Genomic DNA, 23,600 nt, shown 5'->3' on the forward strand with positions numbered 1-23,600 from the left:
GCAAGTGTTTATGCTTCACAGTACAACATTAAGAACCAAATTGCACATATAACATAACTAAATAGATTATACAATACGACGGTATTTCATATTTATGCGTTAAAATAATTTATGAAGAGAATTAACCAAAACACTTTATCCTCCAAGACATTCTGTCCCAGCGTCCATCTGGTCTGTCTCTTTTAACTTTGAAGAATATTTGCTTGCCCAAAGCCCCCAATTGCTTTGGTTTGTTCTCTCTGATTACTAACACACCATCTGTGTTTTGGGGCCAATGAGAGGCGCGGAGAGAGAGAGAGCATGCATGGATTCAGTTTACACCTTTACCTTTTTCTTCATGGCCAAAAAATAAAGTAAAAAGAAGGAAAGACGGCCAAAGAGTGCATTGGGATCTGGTAACGCACTGTACGGGTATCATTAGATTGGCAAAGTGGAAAACACATTATCTTTTGTTTTGATCTACTACGCTGTAGACCTCTTCCTCAATTCTCATGCCTCCTCAAATTCATTTTTCATACAAGCCACCGCACAGAAGGCAGGGAGGGATAATCGAATTTAGGGTCTCGTATGCAATGATAAATGTTCTTAATAACTTTAGTATTTTAATGGCTTGACATGTTATGGGGGGTTTGTAAACCCTGTTGGATCTCATTGGATCAAACGCGAGCGGGTGCGCCCCATTCTACCATCGTGATTATATCAAAGAAAACTTAGTACTTTTTTTTATTTTTTTATTATCAAATGATGGATTTTGTTAGATTAGGCGTTAGATTAGTCATCAACAGGATGCCGTCATGCAAGGGCGCAACGACTTTCCACCACTGTGGTCAAAAGCCACTTGCAAGAAAACTCAATACTTGAACAGGTATCTCTCGACCAAAATAGAACAATTATCCCAAGACAAATCTTACGGGATGTGAGTGACAGATCGATTGGTTGCAATTCGCCAATCGACCAGGTAGTTACATCTCATAACTATTCCACAAAGATGGATCTTAGGTCTATCAGATCGATCTTCACTGCAGTTGAGGGCAGTTAAGAACTTATAATTGGGTCAGTTATTTAACTCTTGAAACATAACTAGGAGTCATTGATACCATTCCACTAGATGTCGGGCAAGACAAAACCAGTTAAAGTCGTCAAGATCCTTTATATATAGAATGAAATCGAAAGCGAAAATCGGGGAAGTAGAGAACCACAATCTTCTGTAACCATTTAGAAAATATCAAGACAATTTTTGTAGTTACACAAAAAATAACTGTTTCAGAGTTGTAGGATATTCATTCCGAGTAGTAATCCATGGTTCCCTGTAAGACAGTCGTAAAAACAACCTAATTACGCCGACACGACTATTGTTTTCTTCCCCGTCCTTTCTTGGTTGGCTGTGCGTCCATCTGGTCTTTCCCAGTAACTTCTGATGGATCCGCTGTTCAAAAGGCAAAAAAGACGAAAGGTGAATTAGTTTTACTCACATCAAGGCCAAACTGGAAACAAATTTAAGAAAGGGAATTTCATTGCATTTGGAACATGTTTTTGAACATCCAGAAAACTCCCTTGTAATTAGTGAAAGGAACCTTCGGTAAAAGGCAGCTACCCCACCGTTTCGTGTTCAAACACATTGGGACCTACAGTTGTACCAAAACCTTTTCGTATTTTTTTTTTTAAATTTAGGCTTGAATAAAGATACTACCTTCAGGACCTCGGGACATCAAAGTGAAGAATATGTTGTTGAGTTTCTCCATCTTCTTAGCGTCTTGTGCCTGGTCTGTTTTGAATTTCAGACACTGCCAATGCAAAAGGATCCATCACATGAGTAAATCAGACAAATGCATGTTATCGGTGATGATGTAAATGATATGCACCCATTTTCTTGAATCTGAAAATTTGAGTTTTAATGACAATATCCCAAGTTTCTAGTAAGCCATAAAAGATAAATTTCAGTCCAAGTTTTCATTGCAGGACATGAAGATTTTATAGTCTGCTCTACCTATTAAGTAACGCATAGTGATTTTTTGTAGTCCAAAAATGCATTAAAGACGACCTTAATCAAGTCAAATTTCAGCCGGGACTTATGCAATTAGGATTTCTCCACCAACAAAATGAAGGTGACAAAAGGTAAGACAGCAGAAAAAGGAAAGATATTGCCATGCACTATCGCGATAAAACGCCCAAGACTTCAAGTAACAACATTCCCAAGTTCAATTTGGGAACAATATGGCATGAAAAGGGTTCCTAGAAGTACTTTTTTAAATTATGTTCAGAAAAGTTGTCCCAGATGAAACCCTATGAATATCACTCTATGTATGACAGAACAGTTTGAGATGGATTAGGTGACATTTGCAGATTTGTGTAATCTACAACAGAGGCGAAGGAAGCTGATCTAGGTATTTCTGCCACAACTGGAAGGCTACCTAAGTTCCCAAAGAAGAAGCCCCAACGCAACCACACTAGTCTAAACAAAAAAACAAGTTTGTGCACCTACAATCTCACAGAAATCTAATTTCTCTAAGGCCTTACAAACAACACCCGGAACACATAAAATAATCTAAGCCTTTACATTGTTCAAAATGGTACAAAACAAGCTACAAAGATGATGTATGAAGAACTCCTTCGAAGACTAAACACCTCGATAAGTTAAGTAGAAGCAGGCATATTAAAACAACCAATGAAAAATCATAATCCAAAGTTCTACGCACAGACTACAGATCTCTAAACGCATAACACCAAATGCTTAGAACTACTTGATGTTCTTAAACACAACAAGTACAATGAGCAAAAGATTGACCACCACATGATATAATCAAATCAGTACCTCTTTATTATCGGTGACTTTGAGAACCAATTTCCCCTCGCAATGCCGGTACTTCATCACGTAACGAGTCTGCATCAACAAACAGATCCATCACAAGTGTTAGAAACACTTAAACATCAGTCTAACAAAACAATTCAGACCACCTAATTCTTGTTCGCAAAACGTAATTAAAACAGCAATAATTGAAATTAGAAGAACATAATCTGGTTTTGCGAAGAAAATTACGACGAGAAAAAACAATTATACTATTGAAGACTAGGGTTATCATGCACTGGAATAACTTCACTCGAATTTCTTGAATTTTCTCGGAAGCCAAACATAAAACAAGAGAAAAAGGAAATCGAGTAACGTACAGATTCGGGATCGGCGCGGAAAAGCTGGACGGATCGCTCGACGAACTCGTCCCAGGAAGTTATGTAAACCATTTCTTCGGGGATTGGGGTTCTGAGATTAACGCGAATTCTATGTGAAGAAGAGGAAGTGCAGCGGAGGAGGCGGGTGTTTGCTTATAGGAAATGGGCCTTTGGGGATTTTTGAAAGTCCGTTAGGGGGGCAATTTGGGCCTGTTGGATTGGTACTGCCCATCCCGCTTTTGAGCCCGTGACTAGGGAAGCAGCCGGGTCGGGCCGGGTATGTCATTGTTGGGTTTATTGCATTTTGAACCCTCCGTGTTTCTAGTGATTAGCAAAATGAGTCACGAAATTTTATTCTCTTATTGTACCTTAAGGGTATTGACGTTGTATCGATTTGTGTCTTCGGTCTGGTTGATTGTATGAAAAATTCATTAAATTGATGAGGTGGTGAGTTTGAGACTCTATTATGAGTTCACGTGTAAGTCACACTTGCACAACATTAACAAGCAAAAAACTTGGTAATTTATTGATGATTAGACGTTTAAAGAAACAAAAGGTGTGAGTTGGTACAATTTTGAATTTCAGGGTTCAATGTGAAAAAATGGGAACCGCGTGATCTATTTTAAAAATCACCTCAAATTTGAAGGGTGTAAAATATAGTTAATCTAATTTATGAAGAATTAGATCACAAATAAATAAAATTTCATAAAATAAACATCAGTAAATAAAAAGAAAATTGAAAAACAAATGCCAATTCAAGCAATGATTAATTGGATATTTATTGATGTCACTTGTACTGAGATGTTTTAAATTTAACTTTTGTAAATGACAAACTCGATCTTACATTATTATATTAACTCATCGTTTGGCTTAACTAAATTTTTTATATTTATATCGATGTATTTAAAGTTGAATTTTAGTCCAGAGTTTTCTTTCAAATGAGTAATGGGTACCCCACAACATTTGTCCTAATGGTAATTTTCAAAGAGATGCAATAATCTAATCCCAAATATTCCATGCGTCCACATCCTACAACCCCAACAAGGAAAAGTCAAAAGCAGCTTATTTAGACATTTAACTAAACTGAAGGTGCCTTTGCAAATCAGCAATCACACACAACAAATCAGAGACCGATGAAGGCAGAAGAGGCCTTCAAACTCTGAAGCCACCCAAAAATGTCACTTCCACTACCGGATCCAACAGCAGAAGCACCAAAAGATGAACAAGTGGAGGTGGATCATGAAGGGCAAGTAGCACAAGAAGAAGAAGAAGCAAAACATGGTCAAGGCACGTGGAGGCACGCCGCTTTCCACGTGGCCACCACGATTGCTACCCCTGCCGCCTATGCTCCCCTGCCTTTCGCTTTGGCCTCTCTCGGCTGGCCTCTTGGTAGTTTACAATATTGTCAGACTGTGAATCTCGACGGTTCGAAAATTCTCAAGTGATTGATTATTGTTGTAACTTGCAGGGGTGAGCAGTTTGGTGGGAGCAACACTAGCCACGTGGTATTCAAGCTTTCTCGTTGCATCTCTGTGGAAATGGGATGGGAAGAAACACGTCACCTATCGCCACCTGGCAAAAAGCATTTTTGGTACCACTTAAGCACTTTTTAATCCCTCAATATCCTAATTTTGTTATGGAAATTACAATTCAATTTCATAATTTATTTGTTTATTTATTTTTGTTGAAGGGTTCTGGGGTTATTGGTCAATTGCATTTTTTCAACAGGTGGCCTCTATAGGCAATAATATAGCCATTCAGATTGCAGCTGGAAGCAGCCTTAAGGTTTGAGATTACTCAACCCAACCCAACCCATCCATTCCCAGTTGTTGTAGTTCTTTCGAGTTGTGTGGCTCGGTCTGAACTGGACTATTTCAATTAATTGAACTACCGTCCTGAGTAAATTGAACTACAGTCGAACATATTGTGTCTTACAAGTCTTCTCCTGATGAGTGATGAGACTCCGTCAGAACGACTCTAACTCAATTTCAGTCCCCTTCAGTCCCAACCACCGGACGAGCCAACCCAAGACTCGAGGGAATTGCATATAACATTGCTTATTCTTTCATGCAGGCTGTATACAAATATTATCACAGTGAAGGTAGCTTAACCCTGCAGCACTTCATCATTTTCTTTGGGGCATTTGAACTCTTGCTTTCTCAGCTGCCAGATATCCACTCACTGAGATGGGTAAATGCCCTGTGCACTTTCAGCACCATTGGCTTTGCTGGCACAACAATTGGTGTCACAATTTATAACGGTAGTAGCCTACTACTGCACAACATAAATATCATCTGTCAAGTTTGGATTTCTTTGGGAATTTGAGTTTAGTAATTTCTTTTTCCTTGCTTGTTAGGGAAAAAGATTGACAGAAAATCAGTCAGTTATAGTTTGGATGGAAGCTCATCTTCTAAGGCCTTCAGAGCCTTTAACGCTCTTGGCGCAATTGCCTTTTCCTTTGGAGATGCAATGCTTCCGGAGATCCAGGTCAATCTGTTGTTCAGTTTCCGTCTATTGTCTATTTAGTGTCGCTCTAGTTCTACGTTTAACTAAAAGTTCGTAATTGGTTATACTATCAATTTGAAAAGTTTGAATTATGTTGTGATACAGAATACAGTGAGAGAACCTGCAAAGAAGAACATGTATAAAGGTGTATCAGCAGCATATGGTGTCATTGTGTTGAGTTACTGGCAGTTGGCCTTCACTGGGTACTGGGCTTTTGGCTCACAAGTGCAACCTTACATCTTGTCTTCTCTAACTGTTCCCCAATGGACCATTGTCATGGCCAATCTTTTTGCTGTCATACAAATTTCAGGATGTTTTCAGGTACCCTTAATATTACGTGTCATATGTTCTAACCTTGCGCTCGGACGAGGAAATTCAAGAGTTAAAAGTTTCTTAACCCGGGTTTTTCTTTGTCCAAATTCCAAGTTTATTTCCTCCTTGTCCGGGCGCAGCGTAAATCCCCAACCCACCATTTTCCACAACTTGGGATTCTCTTCTGATGCAGTTTTTGCATTTCATGTTGTTAGATATATTGCAGGCCAACATATGCCTACTTTGAGGAGGGACTCCTGTCACACAAAACCACCAGCACCAGTCATTTCTGGCTCCGAAAAACCCTAATTCGGCTTGCTTTCACCTCGATTTATATGGTTCTGATCACTCTTGTTGCAGCAGCCATGCCTTTCTTTGGGGACTTTGTGTCAATCTGTGGAGCAATTGGGTTCACACCTTTGGACTTTGTGTTCCCTGCTTTGGCATATTTAAAAGCTAGAAGAAGAAGGCAGACCCAAAACACCAAAATGTACCTTTCTTTGCTGCTTCTCAACTTTGCATTGGTTGCTTGGTTCTCTGTTGTGGCAGTTTTGGGCTGCATTGGTGCTTTCAAGTTTATAGTGGAAGATGTCAAGACTTACCAATTCTTTCATGATATGTAACAAATATTTCATGACATCTATAAGCGCACAAACACAACTCTAAAGTTACGTATACTTACACCATTCGCTCTTTCTTTGGTATAGCTCTGTACATAACATTGAGTTACTCATTTTTTGCTTCTATGAAGGCCATATTGATGACATGTAAATGAAAGGATGTCATTTAAGCAACAAATAAGAATGTTAATAACTTGTGACTGTTCTTTAGCCGAAGGCCCTAAGTCTATTAGAGGTCTTGATTTCAAAACTAATGAATGACGAATTAAACAATAATTTATTATAATTAATCGTTGTGTGATTTAGATCAAATCTTTTGCTACTAGGCCACGAAAGTTTAATGTGCGGCCAAAAAATTCAACAATTAGTAATTTAACCGACAATCTTATTTTGACATACTAAAAAATTTCTCGTATAATATAGATCAATGTAGACTGAAAAATTTCTTATATCCATCCAATCCTTTTTTTGACAAATCACAATTTTTTTCTTTAATGCCAAAAAACTTATAAATCTTCTCATGTCGGTCAAAAAGTTATGCAGACCAGTTGTCTGTTTGCGCTTGTCCAGGCCACCTGTTTCACCAATAAAGCCTATATAGTATATAGACCACTCCACAAACGGTTGTAACCAAAGCCGAGGCTCCACCACGTCCACCTAGTCCCAAGATACACCTTCCATCAAATCACGCATTTCTTGTGCACAATGACCTCACAACTTTTTTACGGAATTGGATAAAAAGGAACTGCACTCAAGAATCAAATGATCCGAATTATTCAAATTTGATTCAATGATTATAATTATTATAATTTTAGAGGATTTTCTGTTTGTATCAATTTGATCAAATTTTAATGATTCGAATCATTTGATGAGTAGGTTCAGTTCCTTTAAGTCCGGAAAGAATCCGGTTCATTTTTTCATCACACGTGAATTCGACACGAAGAACCTATTAACAAGTTGGATAATTATCGAAATATCTATTAAAAATCAATATGATAATTTCTTGCGTAATCTATTTATTTAACACAATCACTTGAAATAACGAATATAACACAAAATCGGCATAAACACGGATTTGGCAGGCCCACCTTCCCCAAAGCACAAACTATCAGACCACCACAACAGTCTCACACAGAGAATTACAGAAACCTCCCTCCCACTGTTCCGATCACCATTTTCTCACTCCTAGGGTTTCAGTTCAGCTCAGATAGCTCCATCTTCAACCTCCAGTGCTCCACAAAGCTCAATTCTTCCAGCTCCAAATGTCTTTAGATTCGCCACCGCACTACGGCACACATCCTTCCACTACCGCCTCGCCCGAACCCTTCTCACGCGCCAGAACCACGACCCAGTCCTTCTTCGCAACGCGCCGCCCATGGCTCGAGCTCGTCTATCCCCTCTCCAGCTTCACGCGCCCCTACACCTTCGGCGAAGCCACCGTCCGAATCAAGCGCAACCTCGGCCACTTCAGCGTAAACTACACGATGCTCGTCCTCTTTGTCCTCTTCCTCAGCCTCCTCTGGCACCCAGTCTCCCTCATTGTCTTCCTCCTCGTCTTCATCGCCTGGTTCTTCCTCTACTTCTTCCGCGACGAACCGCTCGTAATTTTCCACCGAATCGTCGACGACCGCGTCATTTTGGGGATTCTCGCCGTCGTCACCGTCGTGGCTCTGGTTTTCACGCACGTGTGGCTGAACGTGCTGGTGTCGATTCTGATTGGGGTCGCGATTGTTGGGTTGCACGCGGCGTTTAGGGGAACGGAGGATTTGTATGCCGACGAGCAGGAAGCTGCCGAAGGTGGGTTGCTCTCGGTTGTGGGCAGTCCCCCGCGGACTCGGTACAGCGGCATTTAGCCAATTAGAAGATGCTGGGTGCCATTGGATCCTTGCTGGGTAGAAGAAAGTTTCTCCCTTTAGATCTGCTTTTAGGTAACATTTCATTCAATCTTGAGCTGAATTCTTCGCTTTTAGCTTTCGAATTCGGCTGCTTATTTTTGTTGGATTTCATTTTTGTAAATGTAGTGTGAATTGATGACCCTATAGAGGTTTTCTTTTATACTTTACTTAAGCACGTATCAGAATCTGATTCCTCTGGTTTCTGCCAATATATAGTCTGGATTTCAAGTGTGGTTGTTGAATGAATGGAAACATTGTTATCTTGTTGAGTTATTGGAGTAAGGCCGTTAATCTTTTCGAGATTATAAGTTTGCTTACTGTTTATGTGCATGTTATGTGCTGGATTCCGTTTGCGTATGTATGTGCCAAGCAGTGTTCTTTGTGGCATATTACTTGTAAGTTTCGATCTTGTAGGTTTCTTGCATTTGAATGTGTTGCCGCCATTTGCATTTGAGTGTTGATAGCTCGATGAGTTTTTGGTAAGTTTCTTCCATTGCCATCGGCTTTTGCCATTGGCGCATTTGACTGTCGCTTGCTCAACATTTTCATTCATCACAGTCTAACTTTGTACCATCTCAAGTTCTGAAAGCTATTTTAGCTGAACCACATAAGCCACAGTTGAGAGGTTTTGATATGATTGTTCTCACTCCTCAGTTTAATGGCAATGTCTACCCAATATATGTTGCTACTCAATTTACCTTGTGTTAATAGATACTTGAGACTGCCATAGGACCTGTGTGATGGATGTTGAAGGCCGGACGGGGAGCTAAGCATCTTCTTCCGGTATGAACCGGCATACCATCCTTGGCAACTCTCTGGATTTGGGATGATACAGATGCAATGCCTTAATTTGGCCCACGCGACGATAAAAGTTTTCGAATTGGTTATTCGAGAAGGGAAAGGGGAGAATTATAGCCTCCATGATGTATGCAAAGCCAATGTCTTTTAATACATTATTGTGGAATTGTTTTTGTAAGATAAGATTATTGTTTTGTCTTCCCTTTTACGCACGAGAGATTCTTACATGTAACTGGGTGTGAGTGAGATGGAGAGACGCGGACAAGTCCCGGTTATACTAATATTTTTTCTTCTCTTTATTAGTAAAATGGGTAGAGCAAGAGTTTACTTTTACATAAGATAACTCTATTCTATGACAAAAACAATTGAATTATTAATGTATCAAATGTGAAAACTCTTATCATATGGAAATTCTGCGGTAGTTAAAAATGTGAAATTATATCATTCGCCAGTGTACAGAATGCACTCGGGAATGGAGGGTCAAGATCCACCATGTTTTCTATTTAGTAAAGAAGTAAAAAAATTAACGGTTTAAAATTCTGCTGCATATGTTACTTGGTACCACGGTTTAATGTTATTTCTCTTACTTGTAAGTGAAGGTTTTAGATTTGATTATCTTCAAAGGTGATTCAATCCAAATTATTATAATAATTATAATCATTGAATCAAAATCTAATGCTTATGTTGTTCGATCAGTAGGATTGACATTGCCTCGCAGAGGATCAAATTCCATATAAAACAATGTGGATGTATGTTGCTTTATAGTTGTTTGGCTGCCGTCTCGGGAGTTGGGACTCAGGACCCAGTTATGATCAAGGCAGAAAAAGGTTGCAGCCTTTACAGCATGAATAGAGAAAGCCTAAAAATAGTACAAACCAGGTGTTCAGAGCTAAGCTGGAAAGTCACGTGCCCACGTGACGGTGCCATGTAAGCAAAGTAACCGAAAACCTAAAGTAATGAATTTTTAGTTCGGAGACCAAATTTAAACTTGAGTTAAAATTCGGGAACGGATTCTCTAGTTTACTCAAAAATAACCAACGAAGTCTAGTGACTTTTCTTCCAAACGAAAAAAATGCTGTTTCTTGATGACAAAAGAAAAAAAACGAGGAAAAAAAAATTAGTATATTGGTACTTTGCATTGTGTTACAGACAAGCAAACTGCGCCCTGAGACTTTTTCTGCATTACATAACGCGAACCAAAAATTTGAACAAGAAGAAAATTGGATCAGGTATAATACATACATTGCAATGGCCATTCGCCAAGAACAACATGCCACACCAGCGTACGGGGAAGATTTGCGAGCGTTTCTTCAGTAGTCCATTCATCCCCCTTAACCCTGCTGTGGGCAGCTGCAGTTGACAACGTGGTGATTGCAAGTTTGCAACACACACTCTTAAGATACATGCCGGATCAGAAACTGCCTCTTGATCATCTCACAAATTCTAAGGGAAACAAAGATGATTCAACTGTTAGGAGTTTGAGACCTTTCGGGAATAAGCCAGCACCATCACAAAATCTTTCGCAGAGGACCCGATGGGTGCTGTAATTCGTTCTGAAGGTGATGCCGTTTGCAGCCACAGATCAACTAAATTATACATCTCTAATGTGGGAACCACTGGTTGCCCCATACATTTGATCTCAACCTAAAAGAAATGTTAACTGAATCGTTACCAATGGAAGCAAGCAATATAGAGTGAAAAATTTAATATATTTCGAATATTTTTAAGAAAATCACATAATTTGGGTGCTTGAGATGTATTAAGTAGCAGCTGCTATGAACTCTAGAGCATTTAAGGAATGATATTCCAGTAGTCTTTTCAAACTAAACCAAAAATGGATTCACTTACATCGGCTTCGCTAGTGAGATCTAGTTTCCTCATTAGGTATTTGTGGATGAACGAGACTGGCACACTTCCATCTCTGTGACAGAGGAACCAAAAATGAGACAAACGAGACTAGTCAAAGAATTCTCCCCATAAGAGAATCATTCTCGCTTCTTTAAAATCTCATCAAAATCTTAAGAAAACAAGAGTTTATAAATGTATAGATAGCACTGCAGAATTGAAAACTTCAGCATGTTATGATGAGTGACGCATTCAGATATGCATTAAAGCCATAGAGAAGAACTCACTTTATTCTTAAGTAACTCGTCGGAATTTGAGGCAAGGGTTCATCTCCTTCCCTGAAACCGTTAATGTAAAGATTCAGTATATAAACAGAAGAACAACTTGTCAAGCAAATTTTTTTAAATAATCCAAATAGAGAGAGAATCTTTCAAAGCTAAAGTTGTTTCTCACTGATCTTCAGAAGCTACGAGTGAGAACCAGATTGGACCAGCCCTTCTTTCATGTTTGCCAATGGCTGCATCCAGAACAGCTTGGGGTGAAATGCTTGATTCTCCAAAGGATTCCCTCTTTCGTCGAATCCTACGCAGCTTTTTAGGTTTTACTGTTTCTGGAGAGGCAGGATAATTACTATTCTTTTCCCCCTCTACTTTCGATTTGTGTTTGTTTTCCTTATTTTTGGACTTGCGAACCTGAGGTTCACTGGCAATTACATGCCCCGGTTCTACTTTATTTTCAGACCCTTGGGAGTTGGATTTGAAAGACTTGGTCCTATTCGCAACTTCAACCAAACAATTTAATGGTTTCCAGAGATCCAATTTCCCTTCCCATGGTTCACCGCCGTTCTCAGTTTCTTTATTGGATACAGGTTGGCTAGGCTCAGCAGAAAAAGAACTCTGGGGCACCAAATTTGAGAGCAATAAATGCATTAGTATAAATATCAAGAAATAGAACCTCGTTGGCAGTTTTAATGAATGTATATAAGGTAAGCTAGATAAGACAGAATGCGGCCATCACTTTACCTGCTTGTTATTTTGACCAGACTTATTTGAGACCTCAGGTGAGCTGCTGCTCTCAGGGTGATCTTCCGCGGAACCTTCCTCTTTCATAATAGGCCTCTCAACCAAAAAACTGGATGCCTGTAAAGCCTTTCTCGCAACAGCTTTTGTTCTCCTTCCCGTCATGGTAGCTTGTGTTGAAACTCTGGGAGTGCTGACCACCAACGACGAGAGAGATCTCTCCTTTCTCCTTGCTGGTAATGTAACTGAAGGCATAACTTCAGGTGCACTAACCTTTCTTCTTTTAAAAGGGAAAATCTTAGCCCTTACATCTTGCAAGCTGTGATCTGGCCTGATAACCAAGGTAAACTAAAAACATCAATATATTATGATTAAATGAATGCATAATGGATGTGCATGCTTGCTCAATAAGTACAATTTACGGTTGCATGACAAGGGCACAAGGACTGAAGAATTACAAAACATCTGCAACTAAATCAAGAACGTTGAGCAGTTGCAAATGCGACTGCGTGCACACAAACAGAAGATCCTAAATAATTACGAGGAATATCATGTGTAGTACCATCCTCCTATTTGGTCATCATCCCACAATAAATCACTTATCAAATGACAGTTATTTGCCAATAAATGAATACGGGGAGGTTGTATGTTGATGGCATAAACCACAGCATTCTGATTAAAAATGCAAACTGAATGGTTCTGGTCGAAAAAGATGAAGGAAAACTAACTTCTCCAAAAATTGCATTAAATATTATAATCCGTATAAGTAGTTATTTTGCTTAATACGATGGTAAGTGAAGAAATAGGAACCTTAATTTCTCCAGTGGAACACAACCCAGGTCTATGTTGCATATTGGACAGACTTCTAGTTCCTCGTCTGAAATCTTATTATATATGCACTTCCTGCAAACTGGAGAAGTTCAAACACTAAATCAATCATAATTATTCTCTACACTGTAGACTGAAGAAACTTACGATAAAATGAAAAGGAGGGTGGAGGAGCACTCCGGGAGAAAAACATCACACCGAAATTAATTTGATAAGCAACAGAAAACCCAGCATGAAGTACACTAAATCCTTAATCAATGGAAAGAAAAGACAGCTAATGAGCTAAAATTAATTTGAACACAATTGCTTGTTTGTAATTCTACCTGCAAGAACACATGACACTAACTCTATACATTTATTACACAGTCTTAGGATTCCATTCTATGAACTTGTACTAATGCAATGCGGTTATGCAACTTAGGCCACTGCAAGCAGAGACCTTCCAAGAGAGACGTCGGAATTATACCCCTTTTAGTCAATCAAGCATTCGAAGTTATCAACAAGCATGTCAATTTGACCTTTGTCAACGAAAGAAGATTCTGCTTGTTCATCAAATGGGTGGCCAATCCAACAGGCAAAGCTCCCCTCAGATCTCCGAGTCGTATAACGAAAACAGAAAGAGAGAACGAGGAAGGAAACAGTGTCTTGGAAAGCATGGAATCCCAAAAACCCACATCCCAAAACCAGCAAAACACTCAAAACCAAGCCAAACCCCGATACCAAAAAATGCAAAATACCAACAACCCATATCACCAAAAACACCAAAACGCCATAAAAATCACAGCTTCATACTTCAAATTTCCAGAATCAATTTTTGGAAGAAACAGGAAAAACGAAGAGTCTGTCACCAGGGAGGAAAGAGAACTCACACGTGTGAAGGCATTCAGATATGGTGGTGGCGTCTCTGAAGAGCTTATCGCAGAGAGGACAAGTCATGCATGCTGCAATCGTCTCCCTCCTCACTCTCACCACTGGATTCGCCATCTCCGACCCAACAAAACCTCCGACTCCTCCCAATCTATAAATTCCAAAATTCCGAACTCTCCCACGTATTCAAACACTGCATGTTGCCGCACGCACAAAATTTACGTCCATTTCTGTAAATCCACCTGCATTAGACCCAAAAATCACGAAAATCAGGACATCAACGGGACAAAAGAGCAGGCGAAAAAGATGAGGAAAATCCAGCAAAATCCAAGGGAGAAGAAAGCAAGAAATAGATTGTTAATACCTCCGCTTGAAGCTGCGAGGAAGATTGAGCTTGCTTGGTTGGTGGGAAAGTGAGATTTGCGAGATGGGGTTCGATCGATTTCTGAGGATTCGACGTGGGTTTTGATGGATTCGAACAGAAGGTCAAGGATTACTGATCTGAATCGGAGGCTCGCCCTTCGTCATAAAAGAGCATGAAGTTTCTTTCCCTTTTTTTGTTTTTTATTTTTATCTGCTTTGATTTAATTTTATTTTCTTATTCGGAAAGCAATAAAAAAAATTGAATTTAAAGACCGGGTTCAATTTCCAGATGGGGGGGCCAGGCTAATGTACGCCGGTGGGTGCGTACTGGGTTAAAGTGCGCCCGACGGCGAATCTTGCAGAAGTGTGTGAGTCTTATTTTGTGTCCACATGTGCACCATGGCAGGCGCCCGCATTTAACTCATTTTCGTCTTTTTATTTATTTTTGTTTATTTGGATTTTAATTTATGAAATAAAAATATAAAATAAAATAACAAAGATTTTCACGTACGGAACGAACTGATTCAAAGTTACTTCAAACTCAGACTTTGTTCCCACGTTCCAACTTCCAATCGCATTTTTCACCCCTTAACTCTTACTTTTTACTTTTTACCGCGTAGTGAAATTAATGCGCAAAGGTATAAAAGCAATTCTCTCAATCCGTACGTGGAATATATAACAAGTCAAAAAGAAATGCCAGGTGGAATCTCTTGGGCTCTTTAGAAAGCCATTAAAATTATACTGTAGGACCATTTCTACGGTAGCCATACAACTCTTTGTTACTATTTCTCTAAGAGATCGTGTTATCCACGCATCTATTTCTAAGTACACAGTTCAACGAGTACTTATTCAAATGGGAATGAAATGCCACCTGTATAGGCAGCACAACATTAGTTGAAGAACATGTAAAACATGTTAGTCACGTGCGGCATGCTCCTCCTACTCCTAGTATTGAACATGAAAAAGATATTTATATATAAGCAATACTGAACGAGAGAGAATTGAACAAATGACTCGGAGTACAAAACTAAACTATGCTTTTAACCAGTCCAGTTACAAGGCTCTTACAATCTCATACATGTTATCGACATTTTGACAATCTGAATGATGCCAACAGAATCACAACATTAAATTTTATTCAGTCTTTTGAATTGATAACTACAAGTAATTAAACCCTTGAACCAATGTTGCCTATATTTGTACATAACAATACATGATAATTGTTGCAAAGCTCTACTATGTAGACATCTTTCCCCAACAGACCAAACGGTATGAGTATCAAGATCCAACGAGACCTTTGTGCTGAGCATACGACATTATCAACAAGAAAAGGGAGGCGCAAACCATCCCCGTGACGATGATCACCTAAGTTAGGTTAAGGAAATGGAGTGAGAAAAGAAAATGAATCCAGAAAGTGAAGAAAAATTATGTGGAGTGTGGGGGTATTTGTACGTACCCATTTGAATACGTATTCATGACCATCGTTCCAAGTATACGGGATGTTCATGCCAAAAATTGCGGCCACCAAAGAACACATAGACAAACAAACAGTTCCAGAACTTAGGAACAGCTCTAGCTGTCACCGGAAACTCATGTTAACTATCAAAATATGTACTTATAGAACATCGGCATAGTATCTGTTTCAGTCCAAAAGACATTACCTGAATTAGCTGATTCCGATGATTGTCAAGCTGCAATGAAAGAGGCATTAATAGATCACACATGGTAGTTCTGTGCATTTAGTTAAAGAAACTACACAGCATGGGTGAAGATCAAAATCAGTGTGTCAGGGTTTCAATATCATGTTACCAACCATTACCTGGATATTAATGTAATCCTCTGTGTCATCGATGTATTCGCGCAGCTGGTAAAGAGATAAGGAATCACATATTATATAGGTAGAAAGCTAGGATGCTGCAATACTAGTAGTAGCACATACCGTTGTCAATTTATTCAATGTACCATCAATTTGCATAAAGTAAGCCTGCAAAAGATAATAGGATTCAACTCAGACTCCAGATTTGGTTTGGCCGTACGACAGTACAAGACTTATGCTGAATTATAACCTCGAGCAACATTTCAAGTTCCTCGACATCATTCTCCTCTTCAACCGTTGTTGCTGCACTCGCCCTGCTTGTTCTGGATACCTTTGACCCTATAGTTATAGTAGGTGAGGCGAGAGACCAATTTGGAGCACCAGAGTCGCTGATAGGTGAAGTCCCGACCATCTTTCTTGATAAGTAAAGGTCTGCCATGTCATCATCGTCATCAAGAAGTTGTTCGAGTTCATCTCTTACCTAGAATGCAGTATTCCATAAAAGAAATAAGTTCATATTTGTGAGCGGAAATTAAAAAATATATATAATTGCCAATTTTAGCAACTTCTTCAACCTTTATGGCAACAAAAACAATACAACATTGTTAAGGGAATTGATTGCAGAACTAAATCAAGAAATAAATCCCCTGCATCGCTGAGCATAATAGGTATGTAGTTAAGTTATCAGCATATGAGCCCTGTTTTCAGCATAATATCGTTAACCAGTATACCTTTTGAACCCTATTCGTCAACCTGGTCATTGCACTCTTCAACTTACGCACACGATCCAAATTACGACTGCTAATCTGCAAATATTTCCAAGTGTTCGGACAAAGAAGAACAATCTAAACATGTTTTCCTTCTATCATGGAATACGAAATAATGTAACTCAGAGGCTTTTGACACTACGGTTATGCATTGGGGATTTAGAAAAAATGAAATTCAAAAAAATCCTTTACCTTTGAGGTCAGCTCATCTAAAGCCGGATAAGCAGCAGCCTCAAGTTGTCTAGTCTGCGCATCAAGAAAACTACAAATACCTTCTAGTGCAACTTCTAAAGCTCGGAATTCGAATGGGAATTCTAAATCATGACATGAACATAACAACCAGGACATTGAGTCAAAGAACAGATAGACAACAAGCACAAAAACTTTGGTACCAAAATTGAATTATGCTAAAGCAACTAGGAACACAAAACTGAACTTAAACTTCCTGAGTAATATTATCAATCTTAAGCCTGCGTAACAGAACCCCGATAAGGGCGAAGTTCTGAAGAGCATCAATCACATTCACTGAATCATACCATTTTCGTCATCGATTTCGCCATCTTTTTGTACCCCAGAAGCATCTTCTTCTTCTCCTTGGCCATTGAAATTGGCGCTTGATGGAGGCAAGCGTCTTTGAAGTTCCTCAACAATAGGTAGTACATTATCATCAAGTGGGTCTCTAAGCAATACCTACACCAAAAACAAACCTTAATCATTTGCCTAAAATATATTTTATTTCATTAACCAACCCACTTTACTAATTCTGATTATTTTTATCAAGCAATATTCTGATCTAATGTAAACTATATTGCACGGAGGAGAACTTGAATTTCGACGTAGAACGGGACTTCACTACTCGAGCTAACTTGGTCACGCTCAGTTCTGCTAAATTGTGATTAGTTGCAAGTTTAGTGCTTCTTATATTATAACAAACAGTAGTTAGAGTAGAGACAAAAGCCAAAGGCAAAGCAAACGGTACTAAAACACTAATCAAATTACCTCATCCGCTGTGATTATTGCTTTGATGTGCTGGAACCCAAATTTCAAAAAGGCATACAAAACAAGCACAGTGTTTAGTACAAGAAACAAAAAAAGCCAAAAGCAGAATCAGAACGAAAAGCACTTATGGAAATCTCACAACCGACCTCCAAATTAAGAACAATGACTTTCTCTCTGCCCAAGATTGTAGACGGATACGATAACAATGGATCGAGAAGCCGAAGATCTCGAGCGTGAATCTGAACTCGGCGGATAATGGCGTGCTTGTCCAAATCCAAAACAGTTCCCTGCCCGTCGTGGTCCAGCGAAATCCAGCTTCTCAAAGATGTAGTCTTCTTCTTGGCAGCGGCAGAGGCTTGAGCTTGCGTCTGAGCAGTCTCCGCCGCCGCCGGGACCAGCAGCCCATCTCGGGCCATTTCCAGAGCGCACATATCTACGATTGGGAAAAGCTGCTTATTGGAAAAGCAGATTAATCAATGTGGGGAAGTGGGAAAGTTTTCAAGTTTTTGTGAATCAATCAACTGGGTTTGTCGGTGAATTGGGAAATTTGGAGGACTCATGGATTTTGGGGGATTTGGGATTGGGGAGGTGGGTTTTGGAGGAAAAGGGGTTTGGAGGTAAAACAATGGTGAAAACTTGGAGCTCTAGAATTTGGTGGGGATATTTGCATGGCTTGGTGGCTGCAAGTGGAAGTGTAAGAGTGCAAGTTAAATTTTGAGAGGGGAGAAAAGTATGTCGGAATCAATTTTTACAAGCATTTAATGGCGCGTGGGCTCACAATCCCTCTCATCAACTATTTACAAAAAAAAAAAAAAAAAAAAAAAAAAAAAAAACTATTTGCCGGAAAGCTGGTTTTTAATAAAAGGATGTACTTCCACTAAATTTTTTGATATTTGAGTGACTAATTTCAGACTAAGCATTTGTTTAAAATGTCCGCGCTTGTAAATGGGTATGAAATTCATATAACGGATATCTCGTTAGAGTGCATGGGAACACTGAATTGTCAAATTGTCAAAGTCGAATAATCAACCTTGCATGTACGACTCCCTTAATCGTATTGGGATGACGTTAATTACGTTTTGACTTTGGTTTATATGAAAGTGGGAAAAGTTAAATGATATGCCGACGTTATGGAATAGTTAACTTTTAAATGATAATCGAAAAATATATGTTATTCAGCAAAAAAAAAAATATTACTATTAGACCAAGTACTTGTTGTTTATTTAGTTTGCCATTTTCATTTCATGAAATAAGTATTTGAAATATTTCTTACATCCTCGTATCGTGTCATGTTATTAATAATGGTTTTCATATAAAGAGTTGTTAAAGAAGCTCTAAAAATCATTGTAAACTTCAAACACATAGAAATATAAATGAGAAAATGAGTGTAGCATGGCTTGCTCGGAGTGTTTTGGCAACACCGTTATGTGTTGAAATCTTGAATGCCATTCCAAATATTTCAGATTAGTTGGAAAAGAATCATTGATCCTCGTTATCCTTGAATAAGAAGGATAATAACATTCATAACAAACTCATTACGCGAAATAAACACGATTAAGAACGAGAATAACATCCATAACAAACTCATTATGCAAATAGCATTTTACAACAGTGGCGGAAAGCAATCATACATATTCAAATGCTGGTTCGACCTCCACTAACTCCCCTCCCCTAACAACTAACTGTCTAACCTAGTAACGTTGTCACTCAACTAAAAACTCATATAATTTATAAATTATCATTTTTTTTTTGTCAAAATAGTAGAATTTATTAGATTCTAATAGGCATGGTTATATCTTCCGCTAAAATATTAAAGAGAAACTCTGGGCCAATAACATCCTACATGAAAGCGCTATCGAAAGAAATGGCATGTGAAGCAACCGCGTGAGCATCCATATTATTACTCCGCTAACAAACAGAAACTTCACCTCTCGTAGTTGAGATGCTAAGAGCCTAATGATATCATAAATAGAACTATCTAGAGAAGCATCAATGACCTCCTCTCCATTAATCATCTTCACCAAAGCTTGAGCGTCGGTATGATTTTCATTTGAAGCAAGTTAATACGGTTGGTAAGATATTAAGGAGGGGGAATCAAGGAGGGAGTGGTTGGAGTGGAGTGTACCACAAGGAATTAGTTAGACAAGGAACAACTTGGTCTTTTTGTCAAAAACCAAGATGCTTGAAATACAATTGTTAATGTCTTAATGACATACACGTTAAGGATTAAGAAATGCGTAAAATGGTTGTCCTCTCACAGTTACGATATGATCTTACACTTGCATGTGACTTGCTCTATGTTTTTAGCGCGTCGAATGAAATAAATTATTTTCTTGATTTTAACTGTAAGATTTCATTGATGAATAGATATGGGTACACATATTTTAGTGATCTTAATCCACTAACAAAAGATTGAACCTTAGTAGAATAATTAGAGAGACGGACTAAATGCCTACTTTCAACAATATTGATATTGTCTTCAACTTGATAATTATTACATGCACAATCCGTCGGGTGTGGAGTTTTATAACAAAACGTTTTGGTATTAGTTGAAGTGAGGTTATAATATTTAAACTCTTCTTTTCTTAGAGATATGATCGATATGGGATATTTCATCACCATCTCCCAAACAAGCATATACCCAAATATAATCAGGCAACGTAATCGACTAACAATTTCTTTTTCTTTTTTTTTTTTTTTTTTTTGGTTTTTCAAACCTTCAATAACAATTAGGAAAATATACCAACTTATAAAAAATGAATCACAATTCTCTATTTTCTTTCAAATTTCAATCCCTCTATTTCATTGGAAGTGAAAATCAAATCTCACAATATCTAGAAGATTGCGATTTCAAGTAGTCAAATAGAAACTATGAAATTAATGTGTTTTTCAATAATTTATTATTTAAATATTGGATTTTTTATAAACAATTTTATATGTGATTTTTTAAGTCTTGAATCATTTAAGGCATATTATAAAAATAAATTACCAAAGAAAACAACATATATGAATGTGCAACATTTTAGATTGCCTAAGAACTCAATGGTCATGTCACCTTTGTGTAAACCCTTCACAATTAATGAGAACTCATCTACTCTGTGGACGTAGCCAATCTGGGTGAACCACGTACATCTTGTGTTTGCTTCCTTGTCTCTATCCATTTGCATACTTATCCACACTAGTGACCGGAGCAATCTAGCGAATGTCACAAACTTGACACTTTCTGTTGTACCAAAGTCCTCACTGATTTTGTGCATCAACATTTGGCATCGTCTGTGGGAACCGACACGAAAAGCTATGTCGGTTCTCTTTCATTTTTTCACCTCCGCCGTGAATCTGCAGAAACCCAGAACCTCCCTTCTTGGGCTGTTTCAAAAAAAAAAAACCTTCGCATATTTCTCTCTCTCTATGTTGCTTGTTTAATCTTCTCACTCTAACACTACAGTAATTTCCCTTAGAAAACTTTGAGGCTTTTTCCACTCCCAAACCAAAGTCCCCCAAACTGAAAAACAGAGTGAGAGTAGTGAGTGAGCTTTGAAAAGAAACGGCAACAATGGCGACCTCTGCAACTGCAACAATTTCGTTATGCTCTTCATTCGCAACCCATTGCAAAATCTCGCAAAACCTTCAAACTCTGGCAACCCATTTCAACTATCTGTCTCTCTCCTGAGTGACCTCGCTCCCAAAAAAAAAAACACACAACAAAGCTGTCAGAAAAATGGAGGCAAAGACGGAGAAGCAGAGCACGAAGAGGAAAAAGCAAAAGCACGGAAGCTTCTGAACATGGCTGGCGGCGTCAGTTTTATTCAAGCTCGTCCTCATCTACTTCCCCAAGAATCTCAACCTCTCCTCCCTCCCCGAAGTCTCCACTCCTCTCACCAGCCTCCGCTGCCTGGCTGAAGGTTACTGGTTGAAGCAATCGTCAATGTCTCCATATGCAGGATCTATGTACCATGGATCTCCTTTGTTACTCTTATTTCTCGGGCCACTCACCGTCAAACGAATTGCTAGGTTTCTTATGCAACTTCTGTCTGAGGAAGTTTTACAGCTCATGGGAAGCCATCAAAACGCACGTAAGAGAGAGAGGGAAGCTGCCAAAAGGTATCACTCTCACAAAATGATGATGTCAGCCCTGATCGAGCCAGCTATTTACGAGTCTGTACGTACCTTGTAAACGGGGCCAAAGCCTCCGTGCCCGAGTTTGTTGAGGTCGGAGAAGAAACTGGTGGTGATTTGCAGCGCGTGGAGGTCGAAGAAGAGATCGAAAGACTCGATTTCGTCCTCGGCGTTGTCGGCTCCAGCTGCGGCGGACCGTCCGCCGGCTTTCAGCTTATCCAAGCAGGCCCAAAAATCGGAGAAGATGCAGCACCCCATGATAACATAAAATCGGCGGCCCAGCAAGTTACTGTCGGTTGGCAGTGGGTAATCAGATTCAGCCGCTGCTTTCACTCGACCATACAATGCAACACCGAGTTTGGCGACGACCGTGCAATCCGTATAAATGATATGATGACTCAAAAGCCGATAATTTGCGTGTTAACCGGGGGTCCAATGTTGAAGTTTCTTAGGTAAGTATGCATGTGGAGGCCAGCGAGGAGAATCATTTGAACGGGATGGAGAATCATGGGGGAACACATGGGGGGACAACGTAAAAGAAAAAGAAAAAGAAAAGGGAGACCACCAGTAAAGCTACAGGAAAAGAAACAAAAGCAGAAAAGAGAAAGTAAAAGCAAAAGAAAGCAGAAAAGGAAAAGCCGAAAAGAAGATGCTTCACTATTCCACTATTCCATTATCCCACGGGATAACGTGATTAAAGATAAGAAGATGCCCACCAAGGTTCCCCGTCTCCACTTTCTGTTGGACCAGAAGATGCCCATCAACATGCTGAAAATATGTAATTTATTTTTCTTATCTTTCGGATAAATCTGTATAACCCCACCAGAGGGTAATCACAAAAAAAAAAAAAAAAAAAAAAAAAAAAAAAAACCAAAGTCAAGCCTAAAATAATGGGCTGGAATGTTATGTGGAGGGCCAAGACCCATATACCCAAAAGAGCCAAGCCATATGGCTCCAAAATTATTCGGCAACATGCCGCTATTATCACAAACCAGGTGATCAAAAGTACGCCCAGTACTCCAAAATTATTCGGCAACCTGCCGCTATTATCACTAACCAGGTGATCAAAAGTACACCCAGTACTCCAAAATTATTCGACAACCTGCCGCTATTATCACCAACAAGGTGATCAAAGTTACGCCCAGTACTCCAAAATTATTCGGCAGCCTGCCGCTATTATCACCCACTAGGTGTTCAAAAGTACGTCCAGTACTCTAAAATTATACATGAGCATCACTCATGTCATTCATACATAAAACATTCATAAGCATCACTCATGACAATCATACATAAACATTCATGGCCATCATTCATGAGCATCACTCATGTTAAACATTCATGAGCATCACTCATGTTAAACATTCATGAGCATCACTCATGTCAACATCCATGAGCATCACTCATGTCAATCCACATAAACATTCATGAGCATCACTCATGTCAATCTAGCTTCAAAAGCTTCATTTACAAAGCTCTAGCTTCGAAAGCTTCATTTACAGAGTTCTAGCTTCGAAAGCTTTATTTACAGATCTCCAGCTTCAAAAGCTTCATTTACAAAAGCTCCAGCTTCAAATACCGCCTCCGAACAACCGCCACTTCGGCCCATACATGGATTTAATTTGAAGTCTCCAGTCAACAGACTCTATTGACCGAAGACTTGGGAGACTACATTATGTACCATATAT

The 23,600-nt window shown here is 39.1% G+C and overlaps 4 protein-coding genes across 4 annotated transcripts; 1 reads left to right on the plus strand and 3 right to left on the minus strand.

Annotated features, from left to right (window-relative positions):
• Positions 1–1,130: 1,130 nt before the first annotated feature.
• LOC103445703 (signal recognition particle 9 kDa protein) lies at positions 1,131–3,324 on the minus strand. The gene is made up of 4 exons (XM_008384719.4): positions 3,166–3,324; positions 2,813–2,881; positions 1,691–1,784; positions 1,131–1,426 (listed from the first exon to the last, which is right to left on the minus strand). Exons 1-4 carry the CDS (start codon positions 3,235–3,237, stop codon positions 1,350–1,352), a joined length of 312 nt encoding a protein of 103 aa, XP_008382941.1. The 5' UTR covers positions 3,238–3,324; the 3' UTR covers positions 1,131–1,349.
• Positions 3,325–4,248: 924 nt separating this feature from the next.
• Positions 4,249–6,659, plus strand: LOC103445704 (GABA transporter 1-like). The gene is made up of 7 exons (XM_008384721.4): positions 4,249–4,554; positions 4,634–4,756; positions 4,856–4,950; positions 5,239–5,425; positions 5,522–5,652; positions 5,776–5,991; positions 6,198–6,659. The coding sequence occupies exons 1-7, from the start codon at positions 4,341–4,343 to the stop codon at positions 6,603–6,605; spliced, it is 1,374 nt and encodes a 457-aa protein (XP_008382943.1). The 5' UTR covers positions 4,249–4,340; the 3' UTR covers positions 6,606–6,659.
• Positions 6,660–10,396: 3,737 nt separating this feature from the next.
• On the minus strand, positions 10,397–14,458 carry LOC103445706 (E3 ubiquitin protein ligase DRIP2-like). The gene is made up of 8 exons (XM_008384727.4): positions 14,219–14,458; positions 13,857–14,096; positions 12,970–13,069; positions 12,163–12,490; positions 11,594–12,036; positions 11,428–11,478; positions 11,144–11,216; positions 10,397–10,939 (listed from the first exon to the last, which is right to left on the minus strand). Exons 2-8 carry the CDS (start codon positions 13,969–13,971, stop codon positions 10,766–10,768), a joined length of 1,284 nt encoding a protein of 427 aa, XP_008382949.1. The 5' UTR covers positions 13,972–14,096; positions 14,219–14,458; the 3' UTR covers positions 10,397–10,765.
• An 864-nt stretch (positions 14,459–15,322) lies between these two features.
• LOC103445707 (magnesium transporter MRS2-I-like) lies at positions 15,323–18,522 on the minus strand. Its single transcript, XM_008384728.4, has 11 exons — positions 17,946–18,522; positions 17,800–17,829; positions 17,337–17,490; positions 16,993–17,114; positions 16,765–16,839; positions 16,284–16,514; positions 16,157–16,201; positions 16,037–16,081; positions 15,879–15,908; positions 15,674–15,793; positions 15,323–15,582 (listed from the first exon to the last, which is right to left on the minus strand). Exons 1-11 carry the CDS (start codon positions 18,228–18,230, stop codon positions 15,496–15,498), a joined length of 1,224 nt encoding a protein of 407 aa, XP_008382950.1. The 5' UTR covers positions 18,231–18,522; the 3' UTR covers positions 15,323–15,495.
• Positions 18,523–23,600: the final 5,078 nt, after the last annotated feature.

Source organism: Malus domestica, chromosome 10 (genome assembly GCF_042453785.1).
Source record: "Malus domestica chromosome 10, GDT2T_hap1".
Lineage (NCBI taxonomy): Eukaryota > Viridiplantae > Streptophyta > Magnoliopsida > Rosales > Rosaceae > Malus > Malus domestica.